The sequence below is a fragment of the Centruroides sculpturatus genome, unplaced genomic scaffold (genome assembly GCF_000671375.1).
Source record: "Centruroides sculpturatus isolate CEXI.00-Female unplaced genomic scaffold, Cexi_2.0 scaffold13, whole genome shotgun sequence".
Classification (NCBI taxonomy): domain Eukaryota; kingdom Metazoa; phylum Arthropoda; class Arachnida; order Scorpiones; family Buthidae; genus Centruroides; species Centruroides sculpturatus.
In genome coordinates, this window is record NW_019384405.1 from 1,515,387 (window position 1) to 1,529,232 (window position 13,846).

Sequence of the window (13,846 nt, forward strand, 5' to 3'; positions counted from 1 at the left end):
GGAGGTTTGTTTATTAGGGAGATTGATGCTATTAAATTTTGGTAGTCGAAGATTAACAGGGTGGGGAGATAAAGGGGGTCGTGTGTATCTCTAGTAGGATTAGACTTAATGAAGATTTTACTTGTTATTAGCATTTACAATTTTTTATAAAATCCATCCCTACCCTCAAAGTTAAGGTTTTTGCCATTTTATAATAGCTAAAAATATAAAAAGTTTTTAAAATAAAGTATGGTAAGAGATGGTGCCACCAAAATTTTAAATGTTGCTGGGAAAGTTGAGCAACTTGTTGCTGGTGTAAGTTTTATTTTCTCAATGTGAAGTTAAGTTAACATAAAATTTGATTCTTGTACAATGTTCATAGGCTGTTCAAATATTACATTATTCTAATTTTCCATGACAATCATTCCTTTTGTTTTCACAATAATTATATTATTATCTGCGAAATTATTTACAAGATTATCCTACCGTCAGTATACAATTAAAAATATGGGGAAGGGTACACGCTAAAACAGGAGAAGTTCCTTGGAGACTCATCTCACATAATCACTGTCTTTTCTTAGCTGTTGGGTCAATTCAAATCCAGTCCGTTTCATTTTTATAAATATAGATTAGTATTATTAGAATATATTATTATTATATCTGAAGTACAGAGCTCCTGTTGGGATTCGGCTTGCTCCCTTGCTTATTACGTACATCACCTCAGTGCAAGGTATTTACATTTATTCAAGTGTTGTGCAAATCATGGTTTCTAAAAAACAGAAAGGTGATTTCAATTGAAACAAAGCAAGAAATCAGAAGGAGTGAAAGTTGACAAAAACTTTCTTGTCAAATGGGGAGAGGTTCAGGAGTATACTAACACTCATTATCCAAACATAGCTGAGGCCAGCAGGATCAATGGTCTCTATAATGACACCCTTGCCTGTCATTTGTGACAGGTGTTGAAGAGAGAGAAACAGACCACCTTGGACATGTTTTTCAATAAGTCAGTTGCCAAAAAACAAAGGATGGAACAAGAGGAGTTGACCCTGCAAGCTCCAGTAGCCTCTCTTGAATCCGATTAAAAAACAATAAAAAGAGACCTGCTGCAATGTGTAAAAAGTCTGTATCTGTATGAATGAGTGAAGAAAGTGTTTCTCCACCTCCTCCTCACAACATCTGACTACCCAGCATAATTGGTGACTGCTCAATTATCATTTTTTTTATGATACAGTATGGTTATTTTATGAATTATATGTTTTAACATGTATTTCTATGGGAAAATGCATTTCGTATACTGGACTTTTCACTTAACAGACGTGCACCTGGAATGGATTAAGTATATTATACGAGGCACCACTGTACTATTATATTTACATAAGACACCACATAATTTTTTTCAGTTGTTAAAGTGTAATTTTAGGATTGATTTAAATTTCTGCAAGAGTTTTAAATAATTAAAAATTCTTCATCCCTATTTCTCTTTTCGAAATTTTTATTTTTCATTAAGCTGTTTTCATTAAATAAGTTCAAAAATAAATTTAATGTAACATGGAAGTCCACATCTTTTGCCATTTTTATTGTTTTTCTCTCCCAAAATTCCAAGCAGTCAGCGTTTGTGTTCTCTAGAAAACGCCAGCAGTTGCATCACTTCTAGCAGCATCTCACTGGATTAATGCTGAGATTTTGAACATGCCCAATTTCATTGCTTTCCTTTCCTTTTAGTTCCATCATGGAAAATTCCATGTTAAATATTCATTTATTCTTTACATTAGTCTTTTATATTCATTTTAAATTAATTTCTTATTGTGTTTAGTATTAAACACTATATTTATTCTCTATAAAATGTGTTTATGGTATGTATTTTTGAGTGTCTAGAATGAATTAATTGGATTTACATAGATTTATATAGAAGTAATTGCCTCAGTTTTTGTCGGTTTTGTATTTTGCCAATTGTTTTTGGACAGATTATCGATGAAAACTGAGATATTACTGTAAAGACAATCCTCACTTTGCATGGCAATGTGATACCATAAAAATGTACATGCAAGCTAAAATCATGCAAATCAATATTAATCATAATTTTTCCCATTGAGCAATGTTTTATAATCTTTAAGAAAATTTGTTAAAACTTATTTTAATTACATTCTTTTTTGTTTCTTTTCTGTGCTTTTTTGTTGGCCAATTTCCCTCATTTAATTATATATTTTTGGAAACGTTATATGGCATTATCACTGGGAGGCTAAGATGTTAAAATGCCATCACAAGATTGCTGTCTGTGCTTAAATTGAATAACAGATGCACAGGAGTGAAGTTTATATTTCATGCAATTATGCAATTACCCATAATTAATATATACTATGTAATATATAATATACTGTGATAACAGAAATTTTTTCATATTTAAACTGAAAAGCAACATTGTTTTCTGTTTTTATCATAATTCAACAAAATTACTTTTTTTAAAGCTTTTGTTATTGCTTAAATTTTATATATCTGTTAGGCTCAAAGACCGAAATTGCTCATTGAGCAAAAAAAAGACCACAAAGTGAAATTTGCGTCATGGCTTTCATGATATTTGACCACTACGCATTGTGGTGATTAAGAAAAGCCATAACGCATTCTGAACGTTAGCTGATGCAACCACAATACGAAGAATAGGTTGTAACTTGTCAACGGGTGTATTGCAAATACTTGCAGAGATTGTATCGTGTTCATTTTTTACCAGTGCTACTGTTTCTAAGATAATTATCCTTTTCTAGAGAAATTTCAACCTCTCAGAGTAATGTTTCAGATAGTCTTATATTTAGGGTAAATCTAGGGTAAAACTATCCTGTGTTCTGATGCTATTACTCATCGCTCCACAAGTTTTGCTGGAAAAAGTTTTAGCCTAAAACCATTCAGTTTTTCCCTATAACTGGAGGGTTTTAGGATAGGACAACAGAAGCTAAAGAAATAAATCAAATTTATGCTAGGTACTTGGGTGTACACTGTACAGTGATACTTCGGTTTTCATCGGTAATTCGTCCGAAAACAATTGGCGAAATCCGAAACCAACGATAACTGGAAGTCAGTGAAACCGAGATATTACTGTATATTACACCCAAGTAGGATTTCGCTTTTCTCAACCTTCATGTCATTGAGCCATTGGCACTCTCCATATCAGATGGAAATTAATACCTCTGATAAAGCTTAAAAATCCTAAGACATTTTAGTTATTAAAATTTTCAAAAATAATGAATTAAGAATTGTTCTGATTATTTCACAATAATAGTACAGGGATCTGTGTAATAGAATCGTTGTCTTATTTTTTTTTTTTTATTAGAGCTTGAGCTCGGAGAGTTTTCTCAATTTAGGGTAATTTTCTGCAGTTGAAATTGGTTCGATTGTTTTAGTTAGGGTGCCTAATGTTAATAGGGGACGTGCAGCTCCCAGAAATGTTTTAGCTGTTGTTATGAGCATTAATCCATCAGGTCTCTGTCAGTTAGGAAACAAGGAAAGTCTTCTTGATCGACTTTATGCTCGTAATGAATTTACAATTTCTACAATAACTTTATTAACATTCAGGACGTACCCTCAACTTTATTAACACTTTGCTCAGCATTCATGTTAACATCTGGAAGTAAGCAAGGGTTTATAATGTGTCACTGTAAAAGATACTGTATTTGATAAAAATGCAAATGTTGCTCAAAGAACATAAAATGCATGAATAATTAAATGTTGTTGTAAAGTAACCAAATTAAATTTCTGTATATGATGAATAATTTTGTTACCTGCATATATAAGATGATTGAAGATAAATAGATCATAATGAAAAAGAAAGTTTTATTTTCTTATCACCTCGTTATTAGTTAATATCCAGAACGTGTGGTGGCTTTTAACCATAATAAATCCATCGCACAGTGGTTTTTAACTTTAGCAGCTGATTTTTATTTTATCGTGTATCAAGCACCTACAATTATATGTAGTTAGATCTTTAGCACTTTTTAGCAAAACAAAAGAAGCAAATGTGTATTTTTCTCCATATATTTTATTTCTTTGGAATTTTTTTAAGTATGAAAATTAAATTTCTAGGAAAACTTATAGAACTAATGTTGTTCGGCATTAAAAATTGTGAATAAAAATGTTTTGAGACTAGAATCCATATTTTAAAGTTACAAACCACTGTGCGTTGTATGATCCTATATCGTGGTTCAGAACGCGTTATGGCTTTTCTTATTCACCACAACGTGTAGTGGTCAAATATCATGAAAGCCACGATGCAAATTTCACTTTGTGGTCGTTTTGAGTTAGCCAGAATGCATTGTGGCCATTTTTACAACTGCCACAATGCGAATTTTGCTTCATGTCTGTTTTGAAACGACCACAACACATGGGCATTTTTTTTTGCTCAATGAGCGATTTCGGTCTTTGAGCCTAACATATCCAAGTATAATTGAAAATTGTTGGTCTTTTTTAATTAATCTCTTATTTGAGTGCCAGGAAAGTTGAGCAAGAGTCCTTGCCAGCTTTTTTATTAGGAATCTTTAACAAAACTTCTAAAGATTTTTAAACTGGAATTAGTCAACATATTCAGGACCTAGTGGTCTGGCCCCATTTCTCATCACCCAGCTGTCCATTGTGTGTGCCCACCAGTGGCAGAGTGAATAAAACCACTGAACGTTGGTAGTTGGTCACAGGTTTGTCTTGCAATGGGATGGTCATGTGGAGTTTTCTGGGTTTTCTTTACATTGGTAACAAATAAATAGAGGCTAGTTTCCCATAAAATACCTCCTAGGAGGCACTTTTCCTCAGCAGATCACCATGTGTCACATTGTACATCAATAAAACCAAAACCAAAATTCATTGTGGGCCTAGCCAAATCCATGATGGACATGAATTAAAGGCCTTCTTAATGCCCACAACATAGAAAGTGTAAAAAGAAATAATAATAATAACAAAAACAAGTTTATGAACCCCAAAAGAAGAATTGGTGATTCTCATTTGTGAATTGCTGTTGTAGGCAGCGAGTTAGAATCCTTATTGTTTCACATTTTGCCCATACTCTTCCTATATATACAAGTTTCTATATATATTTTGGATTTTCTTCTCCTGTAATTTTTTTACTTAGTTTGCTATGGTCTCATTTGATCTGACTAGAATACTCCAGCACATTTAAATTGGCAACAATTCTCATTGTTTGAATATTAATCCCTATAAACGAATTTATTATGAATATTTATATCTATATATTTATTTATTTATATTAATTTATTTCTTAATTATCAAATTTACATATTTTATCATCATGTATTTTTTGACAATGAGACATTTGTGAAAATCTTTATTCTTTATTTTGATAGTATAACATTTTAATACATTCCTTAAAGGTTTAATGTATTAATTATTCTTATTTTAGAAAATGTTAACGAATATTTAAAGCTAGCCGCAAATGCAGACAGACAACAGTTACAAAGGATTAAAAGTGTATTTGAAAAGAAGAATCAGAAATCTGCCCAAACTATAGCACAGTTGCAAAAAAAATTGGAAAATTATAACAAACGAATTAAAGATTTGGAGACACATGGCTTGTCTAGTAGTCATTGGCAACCACGAGAAGTATTGCGTGATATGGGACAAGGTTTAAAGTAAGTTTATATAATATATTTTGATATAAGTTAAAATACTTTTTGAAATATCTTTTCATCGATTTTATCCAAACTTTCTGTTAATTTTTAATTAGTAGCGTTATTAATTTAAAGCATATTTATTGTTAAAATTATTAGAATATACATTCATTGACAAAAAGTTACACACCTAGATAAAATTGTCTGATGATTACTGCAAAATTCAGTATACAACTTGTCTTAGACAGGTATGTAAACAATTACAGTTGTAGTCCTACTAAATGTAGGTGGACTACATCTACAGTTGTAGTCCAACAGTGGATATGTGAGGCCATGCACACAACAGGCAGATTCTGCACATTCTGGATAACCTATCAGGAGAGACAATCATCTTATCATATGGACAAGCACAAAAGTCTCCATTGCACCTGAACAGCAGGATAGCAGAAGACTCATTACAGAACTCTCTTTTTCCAGAATTGTTAGATGACTGTCAGAGGCTTGCATACATGGTGACCACTATTTGTCCTTCCATTAGCATCTAATGTTATCTAGGATTTTACTTAAAATCTTTGAATAGTGAAATGTCTTGTGCAAGCCTCATTATTGAATATTTTAAAACTGCATATAATTTGCAAGTCGTACTTAAACTATCATTGTTGTATACACATTTATTGATAAAAAGTTACATAAGAAAAGAAGGCATTGAAATCTAATGAAACTATATGAGTGCAAATATAACTATGATAATAAATGGTTACAATATAGGCATAATTTTTGTGGAAAACATTAAAATTTAAAGGAACCTTTAATACCTTGTACAATCTTCTTTTACTTTCATATATGCAAAGATACAATTGGACATAGAGGCATACAAGCACCTAATGCTATCCTACAGGATTTGCATGCATACGTTACAACTGTTGCTCCAGATTCTTCATGCTAGCTTTGGCCTTTAGATGGCCAAAGCTGGCATTCCATCTGGTCCTACAAATGCTTGATGAACAACAAATTTGGATACTAAAAATGCAACAATGTGACTGATATTTCTGGAAAACCTAACTGTGTGTCCAAGCATTATCTTACTGGAAAGTGGCTGTTTTCAGCCTTGCCATGAAAGGTAACATGAGGGCATAGGATTTTCTGAACATGTTGCTGTACTATCAATGTCCCTTGCACCACTACTAGGGATGATGAACAAGATCTCCCCAGATCAGCATGCCAGCAGTGAGGACAGTGTGCTGTTCAAAAGTAAAGGTGGGAGTGCAGAACTCACTAGCACTCCACTTTCAAACAGAACCAGATTCACTGCTAAAGATGATATGCTGCCAGTCTGTAGCAGTATGTGCTTCTGTCATAGTACCACTACAAACAAAGTTGATGGTGTTAATTGTTAGGATGATTAGAATTGATATGTATACATTAAATTTACTTTTTATCCTCAGTTTTTGTCAACGTGTCTTCCTCAAATATGATTTTCAAAACACACGTACAGTCGACCCCCCTATAACGTACGTTCCTATAACGACAATTCCTATAACGTAGCGAAAAAATTGTAGAAACTTTCGTATAACGTACCTCCTATAACTTCGTTTCGCGAGAAGATTGATAGAGTCTGGACCAATAGTGGATGAGCAGCCGAACTACTTACCTCCGACCCTGCGCCACGCTACGGAGCGGCTAAATTGAGTTTGCTATCGTCTGTTTAGTATTATATATAAATTATATATAAATTAGGTACTGTACATATAATTATATATTAATTATATATAAATTAGGTACTGTATATATAATTATATATTAACTTAATTTATTGTAACTTTATTATAATTATATATATGCTTTCTGCCGCCTGGCAACACGCTACGGAGATTTTAGGCTAGTAAGTTGAGTTTATTATCGTCTGCACAGTATGTAAATTAGGTACCGTAAGTCTAATACAGCACTAATTTTATACATTTCTTGTGAAAGAAACACTTCTTATTCAACGGCCATAAAAATTATTTATATTAATGATGTCTCCAAAGGTCAAGTTATCTTTCTGCGATAAATTATTTATCAGATATCGCGGCCGCCGTTTCGTGTGCTGTTCCGCGACGAAGACAAGCTTTGAACAACGGGCGTAGTCGAACGGTACACACTCGGTAAGTAATCCTATAATTTTTTGTTTATAGCATAGTTTATACGGATTACTCCCAAAAAATTATACGTGTTTTGGAAATGTTGAGTCGAATTAGTCTAGAATCGGTTAATTTTATAGAAGAAAACCTTTCGAACAGCCTTAGTCCGTAAAGTTCCCACCTATCGGGCTGCGATTGGCTCATGTATTTAATCGTTCCTACAACGTAATTTTCGGTTAGCGTGGAACGTATCTAAGCGTTATAGGGGGGTCTACTGTAGTTACCATCTCTTATGTAACACAATCTTAATGATTATTATAATAAAAAGTATATAATTAAAGTTTTGCATTTTGTTTTATATTTGAAACTGTCTTTTTGAAATTATTGAGGTAAAACTCAATATTTACAAAGACAGTTTCAAATATAAAACAGTTGACAAATCATTAATGATTTAAATTCATATACAAATTTGAAATATTGTTAAAATGAAGTAGAGAAATTTATATAGTCAAATTAATTTTTAAAATTTTATATAGTGAATGCCCATTTTACAACTGTGTACTTTACAAAATCTGGGACAAATTTTTGTTCTCCATCTCAGTATAATATTAAGGATTGATAAATAAGGTTAGTATTTTTATAAAATTAGTTTTGGTAGAGAGAAAGAGAATAAGACAATCACTTTTAGAAAGTAATGTCATTTATTTTAATCATACAGTATGGCTTTGTTTCCTCTTTTTTTTATAAAGATTCACATTAACAAACATTTCAAAATCAATAGCATTAATTCAAGCACATGACAAAAAACAAAAGCATAAATGCAACACGTAGGCACTGTAATACTATAGTTGCTAACAAAGTTGGAGATGTTTTTGTGAAAAAAGATTTTTGGATATCCTGTAATATTCTTAAGAGCATAACAAGCATTTCAGCAACATGGGAAGAAATGTCAGTCATTTATGTATACTATACTATACTATACTATAATTTGACTTTTCTGGGTTTGAAACTGTTTCACATAAAGCTGATGTTTGGAATGGCCAGGAATGTTGACTGTAGGAATTTTGATATTGATTATGCCAATGAATTGTTAGAAAGCCATAGAGAGAGACTTTCAGAAGAGATTTTGGAAGATCTGGCAGCTCAACTTGCTAAAGATGACAAATAACTTTAGGAAATGGTACCACTTTTAAGTGCCTTTGTAAGCTCTTATCACAAAGGCACTTAAAGAAATTTTAAAACAGATACAAACTGCCTGTGAATTTCTTGGAGAAGAGAAGGAAAAAAGCCCAACAGACATCCTTACTCTAAAGTTCTTAATCAGAAAAAAAACTCAGCCTGTTGACTTAAATAACCCTCAATTTACCTATCTCGTTAAGGTTTCTTCATTATGTCACTGTTTTCAATTACGTTTTTAATTTATAGCTTTTGTCTTATTTTATAATTATTTTACATAAATAATAAATTAAATACATAGTTGCTGGTATTGTTTTGGTTGTGTATGTTTAATATTTATAAATAAAATAAGTAAAAATTTACAGTTTGTTGAAGTAGGAATCACCATTTATTCTATTTCAAGGTTCTGGAATACACTTTTGATGATTGACTTTTCTTTGTAGGTTACTTGGCCATCAAAATTAAAAACTTTCTTTAAAAATGATGAAAAAATAGTCTAATTAAAAATATTGCTTGGGAACTGTAGTTTATATCCACTAAAAACAAGTACTGATACAAAAAAAAAAAAATACTTTTTAGTAGTTGATTTCCACACTAAAGAAACTAATCTCATATAAATATATTATAATTTTGCTTTAATTTATGAATGATTCACTTCACGAACAGTGGACTGAAACCTAGCGTGTTCATAAAATGAGGTCTTACTGTATTTTGATGACCAGATGGCTGATGCTGCCTCAGCCATCACTCTGGGGAATCCAGAATTGAATCTGGGCAAGTAGACTCCTGAATTTTTCAAGGGTGGTTTATCACAGATGTGTCTGGCATCATTTCTTACCACTTGGCCATCTCCATTGTGGGACTGATTGAATCCACGATAGGCATGAATAAAAGACATTCTTAGTGCCCAGTTCATTTCTATGCAACAACTTGAACTTTTCCTCCATTGAAAAGCATTAATCTTACAACATTGTCTTTAATTTTGGGATAATAGGATTTTTAGTACTACTAAAAACTGGTCAGATTATTCTATTTCTGTTTGAGTTAATTTTATAAAAATAAGAGATCTTATTTATCAAAAAGATCTTTGTATCATATTGTTCAAGTTGTATTTTCACAAATTTAATTCCTGTTTTATGAGAAATAATTAATGAACTGCTGGTTCACTTGATAATGGTTTGACAGGATCATAAAAGTGGTGATCTATTTTATTTGCATATAAATCAATGATTTTAAAATCATAATGTATTTTCAAACTATCTATAATTTATTTTTAATATATTTAATTTTTTTTTCAGAGATGTAGGTGCTAATATTAAGGAAGGAATTACTGGATTTTCAGGGTAAGTTAAAAATTTATTTTTTTATCTATATCTGTACATAATATGTAAAAAAATGTGATTTTAATTAGAAAATATGGGTAAAATTTTTAATATTTCTTATTTAAATACTGTCTGAAATAAAACATTTATTATTTTACAGTAGATTCTGCTTATTGTAGTCAAGGATATTGTTATTAGCAGGTCCTAGAACATGCAAATTAAAATGCATTATTAAAACTTGCCTTATTGTAATCAAAATTTGGTTATTGTTGTCATAATCCTTAAAAAAAAACTTTTTATGCTCTCTTTTCATAATATCAGCCTCAGCATGTGGGCTGTGGCTGATGACATGTAATTATTATCATTTATTATTATCAGTTTTACTAGTACTTTAAGTGTAAAATTTATTATTAACGAACAATTATTTATTGAGACATTGTCACAATGCTAGGCTGCAAGTTTTAATTTATTTAATTTAAAATATATAGTCTCAACCTCAAATTATACTATAGTGTCTTACTCCTGTACATCATACTTTTTCATTAGCAATGGCGTCTTACCAGTTATCTATCTAACTCCTTTCAGGAGAAAAGTTTTTAATTGAAATAACATGACTTCTGGTTGCATCAGAAGTTTGTATATAGTTAATTAGGGTCTCTCACATCTGAATTTCATTTATCAGGGCAGATTCAATTCAATACTAATAACACAGCTGAATGTAAAACATACATTTAAATGTCCCAATACTGACATATTCATTTGGAGTTATATATTGGACACATACAGAACTAGAACAACTCCAAAGGAAAATGCAAACAACATTAATAAAAGCATAACAAACATCATCCATTCAGGATGGTGTTAAATCCTTGACTTCTCATAAATAGCCTTTCTATCAATGATTTAGAATGGTGTTTGTTGTGATAGTTATATAAAGCAGTTTTAGGCCTAGAAGGAGCTCCAGTCTTTGCCAAGATCACATTGACAAAACTGTATCAAACTGCTAGCTGGCTTGGAAGTGCCTCATCGGAGAGATGGAAAGGTTTATAATTATCATACAAGACCATATCATATCACATCACACTGCAAACTTTTAATACACACTGATTTTTAATACACACTTTTAATACACACTGACACACTGCAAATTTTTAATACACATGAAATAAAGCATCTGTATGGATGCTTTATTTCATGCACAAGTTTGAATATGCATTAATGGATAAGGTACTTACTTATCATGCCTGTAGCCCTTTCTGGCATGGGGTTTTTACTCCATACATTATCAAAGGTCTAGAAACATTCTGTTTTAACAACAGTGCATACATCGCATTACAGAAAGTAATCATACTAAATGGATGTCACATAGAAAATATTGAATTTTTTTTAAACCTACATCTTGACTTTAGTCCAGCATAGCATTAGGGACTGGTGTTGACTGAGTATGACACAATCTACGAATAACATAATTGTAATTAATAAATCTTCGAGATATATATATATATTTTAATTACCTTAACATATCCCTTTTAACGTTAGTCAATGAAATCAGAATTTCCTATAATTTAGTCGTCTTTACTTACCCTGCTTAATGTTATCAATCAGTTATCATCATCAGTTTAAGTAAATCTCAGTGTTTACAATAAGTGGAATCTACTGTAGTATGCAAAAGTAAATAGATGTTCATGTTTTAAATGAAATTTTTATATTTTCACCATATTAATACTACTCATAAAATTTCATTTTTAATCTTTATAATCTTTTGTAATTTATTTCATAATAGTTAAATTATATTCTTTCCAGAACTTTAAAAATTTTAAGTTAATTTATAATTTAAGTTAAATCATTTTAAATCTCTCTTCTCCATAATCCATTAATATTCAGTAAACCGGTATAATTTTTATTCAGTAAGTATTTAAAATTTTATTTATTCATTTTCTTCAAAGAAATAGCTATTTAATTTTAAAACATTGGATATTTTTTATATTTCGAATATTTTCTTTTTTATAGTAAAAGGCATTTACCCCATAGAATAATGCCAAAAACTTTAATGTAGCTTACCTGATCAAAAATACGTAAATATAAACGTTCATATCTAATATATAATTTGATACGTAAAAACAATGTTTACAAATTCTGTTAGTGAAATAGTAGATAGACTAAGAGGCCCATTTATTCTCTTAGAATTGTTCTTGGTATTTCAGTCCTGCATTAGCGCACCAAACTTTTATTATTTTTACGAATCACTATCAAGTTCTATTTGGTATGGCGATGTCGGAATAAAATAGTCCAAAAATTTCTAGAAGAATAAATATTTAGGTTTCCTTAAACAGTTACTATCAAAATATTTGAATATCAAGTTTTACACGATTCTTTGAAAAGTTTTATTTATATTGCATCATAAATTGTGAGAGACTTTTTCTTTTTTTTATATCCGTTTATATGACGAATATAATGATAAATTTGATTGTTATCATAAATAAATAAATATTTAAATGAAATCAGCTAAGTGCCAGCAGTTCTTTGTTTTCGTGATAAAGTGAGAGAAGTAAAAATGTTTTTAGAATGGACATTGAATATAAAATTACAGTGAGCTCCTGTATAACACGCATCTCTATAATGTGAATTTATGTAATGTGACCAAAAAATTGTGACTAGTACTCGTACAAAATTCTAATTTTGTCGTCCAGAGGAATACGCTTTCTTCTCCAACTTCTAGGTCTAGATTTAAACTTGCATGAAATCATCTGTCAATAATGCAATTTCCTGAAACATAGAACCTATCGCCATGCATTGTACAGGACTGTGCCGTACAATCAAATTTATATTTAAATAAAATTTTCCAACCTTGATTAATTAATAATTTCAAAAGTAGATTTGGTAAGCTGGCATATAAGTGATTTAACTTCAGTCGCATACCGACAATTTCAGTAATTTTTCTAAAGTTTTTATTGGAGTGAAGGCATATTTTTACTTCATGATAACTTTTGTAACATATTTATTTCACTAAATTCTATTTTTATGTTTACTTTTATAAAATAATTCTGATACACAATTTTTTATAGAAGCATTGAATAGAGAAACTGTAATTGTGAAACTGCTTTAATTATTGAAAGTTTTTAATTGATTTGATGATAGAATAAAGAAGAAATTTCTTTAACTGATCTATTTATGTATTTAATATGAACAAAGAATTTTATGATTTAACTTTTTAAAGGATTTTTGTAAAATTTTGGAACTTGCTCGTTTCTATTTGGTTAGTATTATAGAAATAGTATTAGATTAAATTATGAATTGTGGAAATCATATGTCATAAGTTTATTAATATATAATATGAATATTTTTTTTTTTTTTTTGTAAATAGAATAAGTTATTTTAAAATTTTAATAGTAACTTTACAATAATCATTTGGGAAGTAGGATATGGTATCCATATCAGCATGGTGTGAGTTATATTCATCATCAATATTATGTTGATATTAGTGTTTTAATATTTATCTATGTATGCCATTTCTCCCACGTGTGTTTTTTTTCCTGCTTTAAACTTTATATATTGCACGTGCAGATAAGTTACGGAAAAATTTATAACAACATTGTTGGTGTTTACAATAAATCTTAATAATACGAATGTAAAAATACGCAGGTGG

At 30.5% G+C, this 13,846-nt stretch overlaps 1 protein-coding gene across 6 annotated transcripts in view; it reads left to right on the forward strand.

Moving 5' to 3' along the window:
* LOC111618839 (transmembrane and coiled-coil domains protein 2-like) overlaps nucleotides 1–13,846 on the forward strand; it is a 68,895-nt gene that overhangs the window by 35,728 nt on the left and 19,321 nt on the right. For all 6 annotated transcript variants that reach the window (XM_023360439.1, XM_023360443.1, XM_023360444.1 and 3 more), the window contains 2 exons: nucleotides 5,375–5,603; nucleotides 10,177–10,221. In XM_023360439.1, the coding sequence (XP_023216207.1) occupies nucleotides 5,375–5,603; nucleotides 10,177–10,221 (274 nt within the window). The remainder of the gene's footprint in view (nucleotides 1–5,374; nucleotides 5,604–10,176; nucleotides 10,222–13,846) is intronic.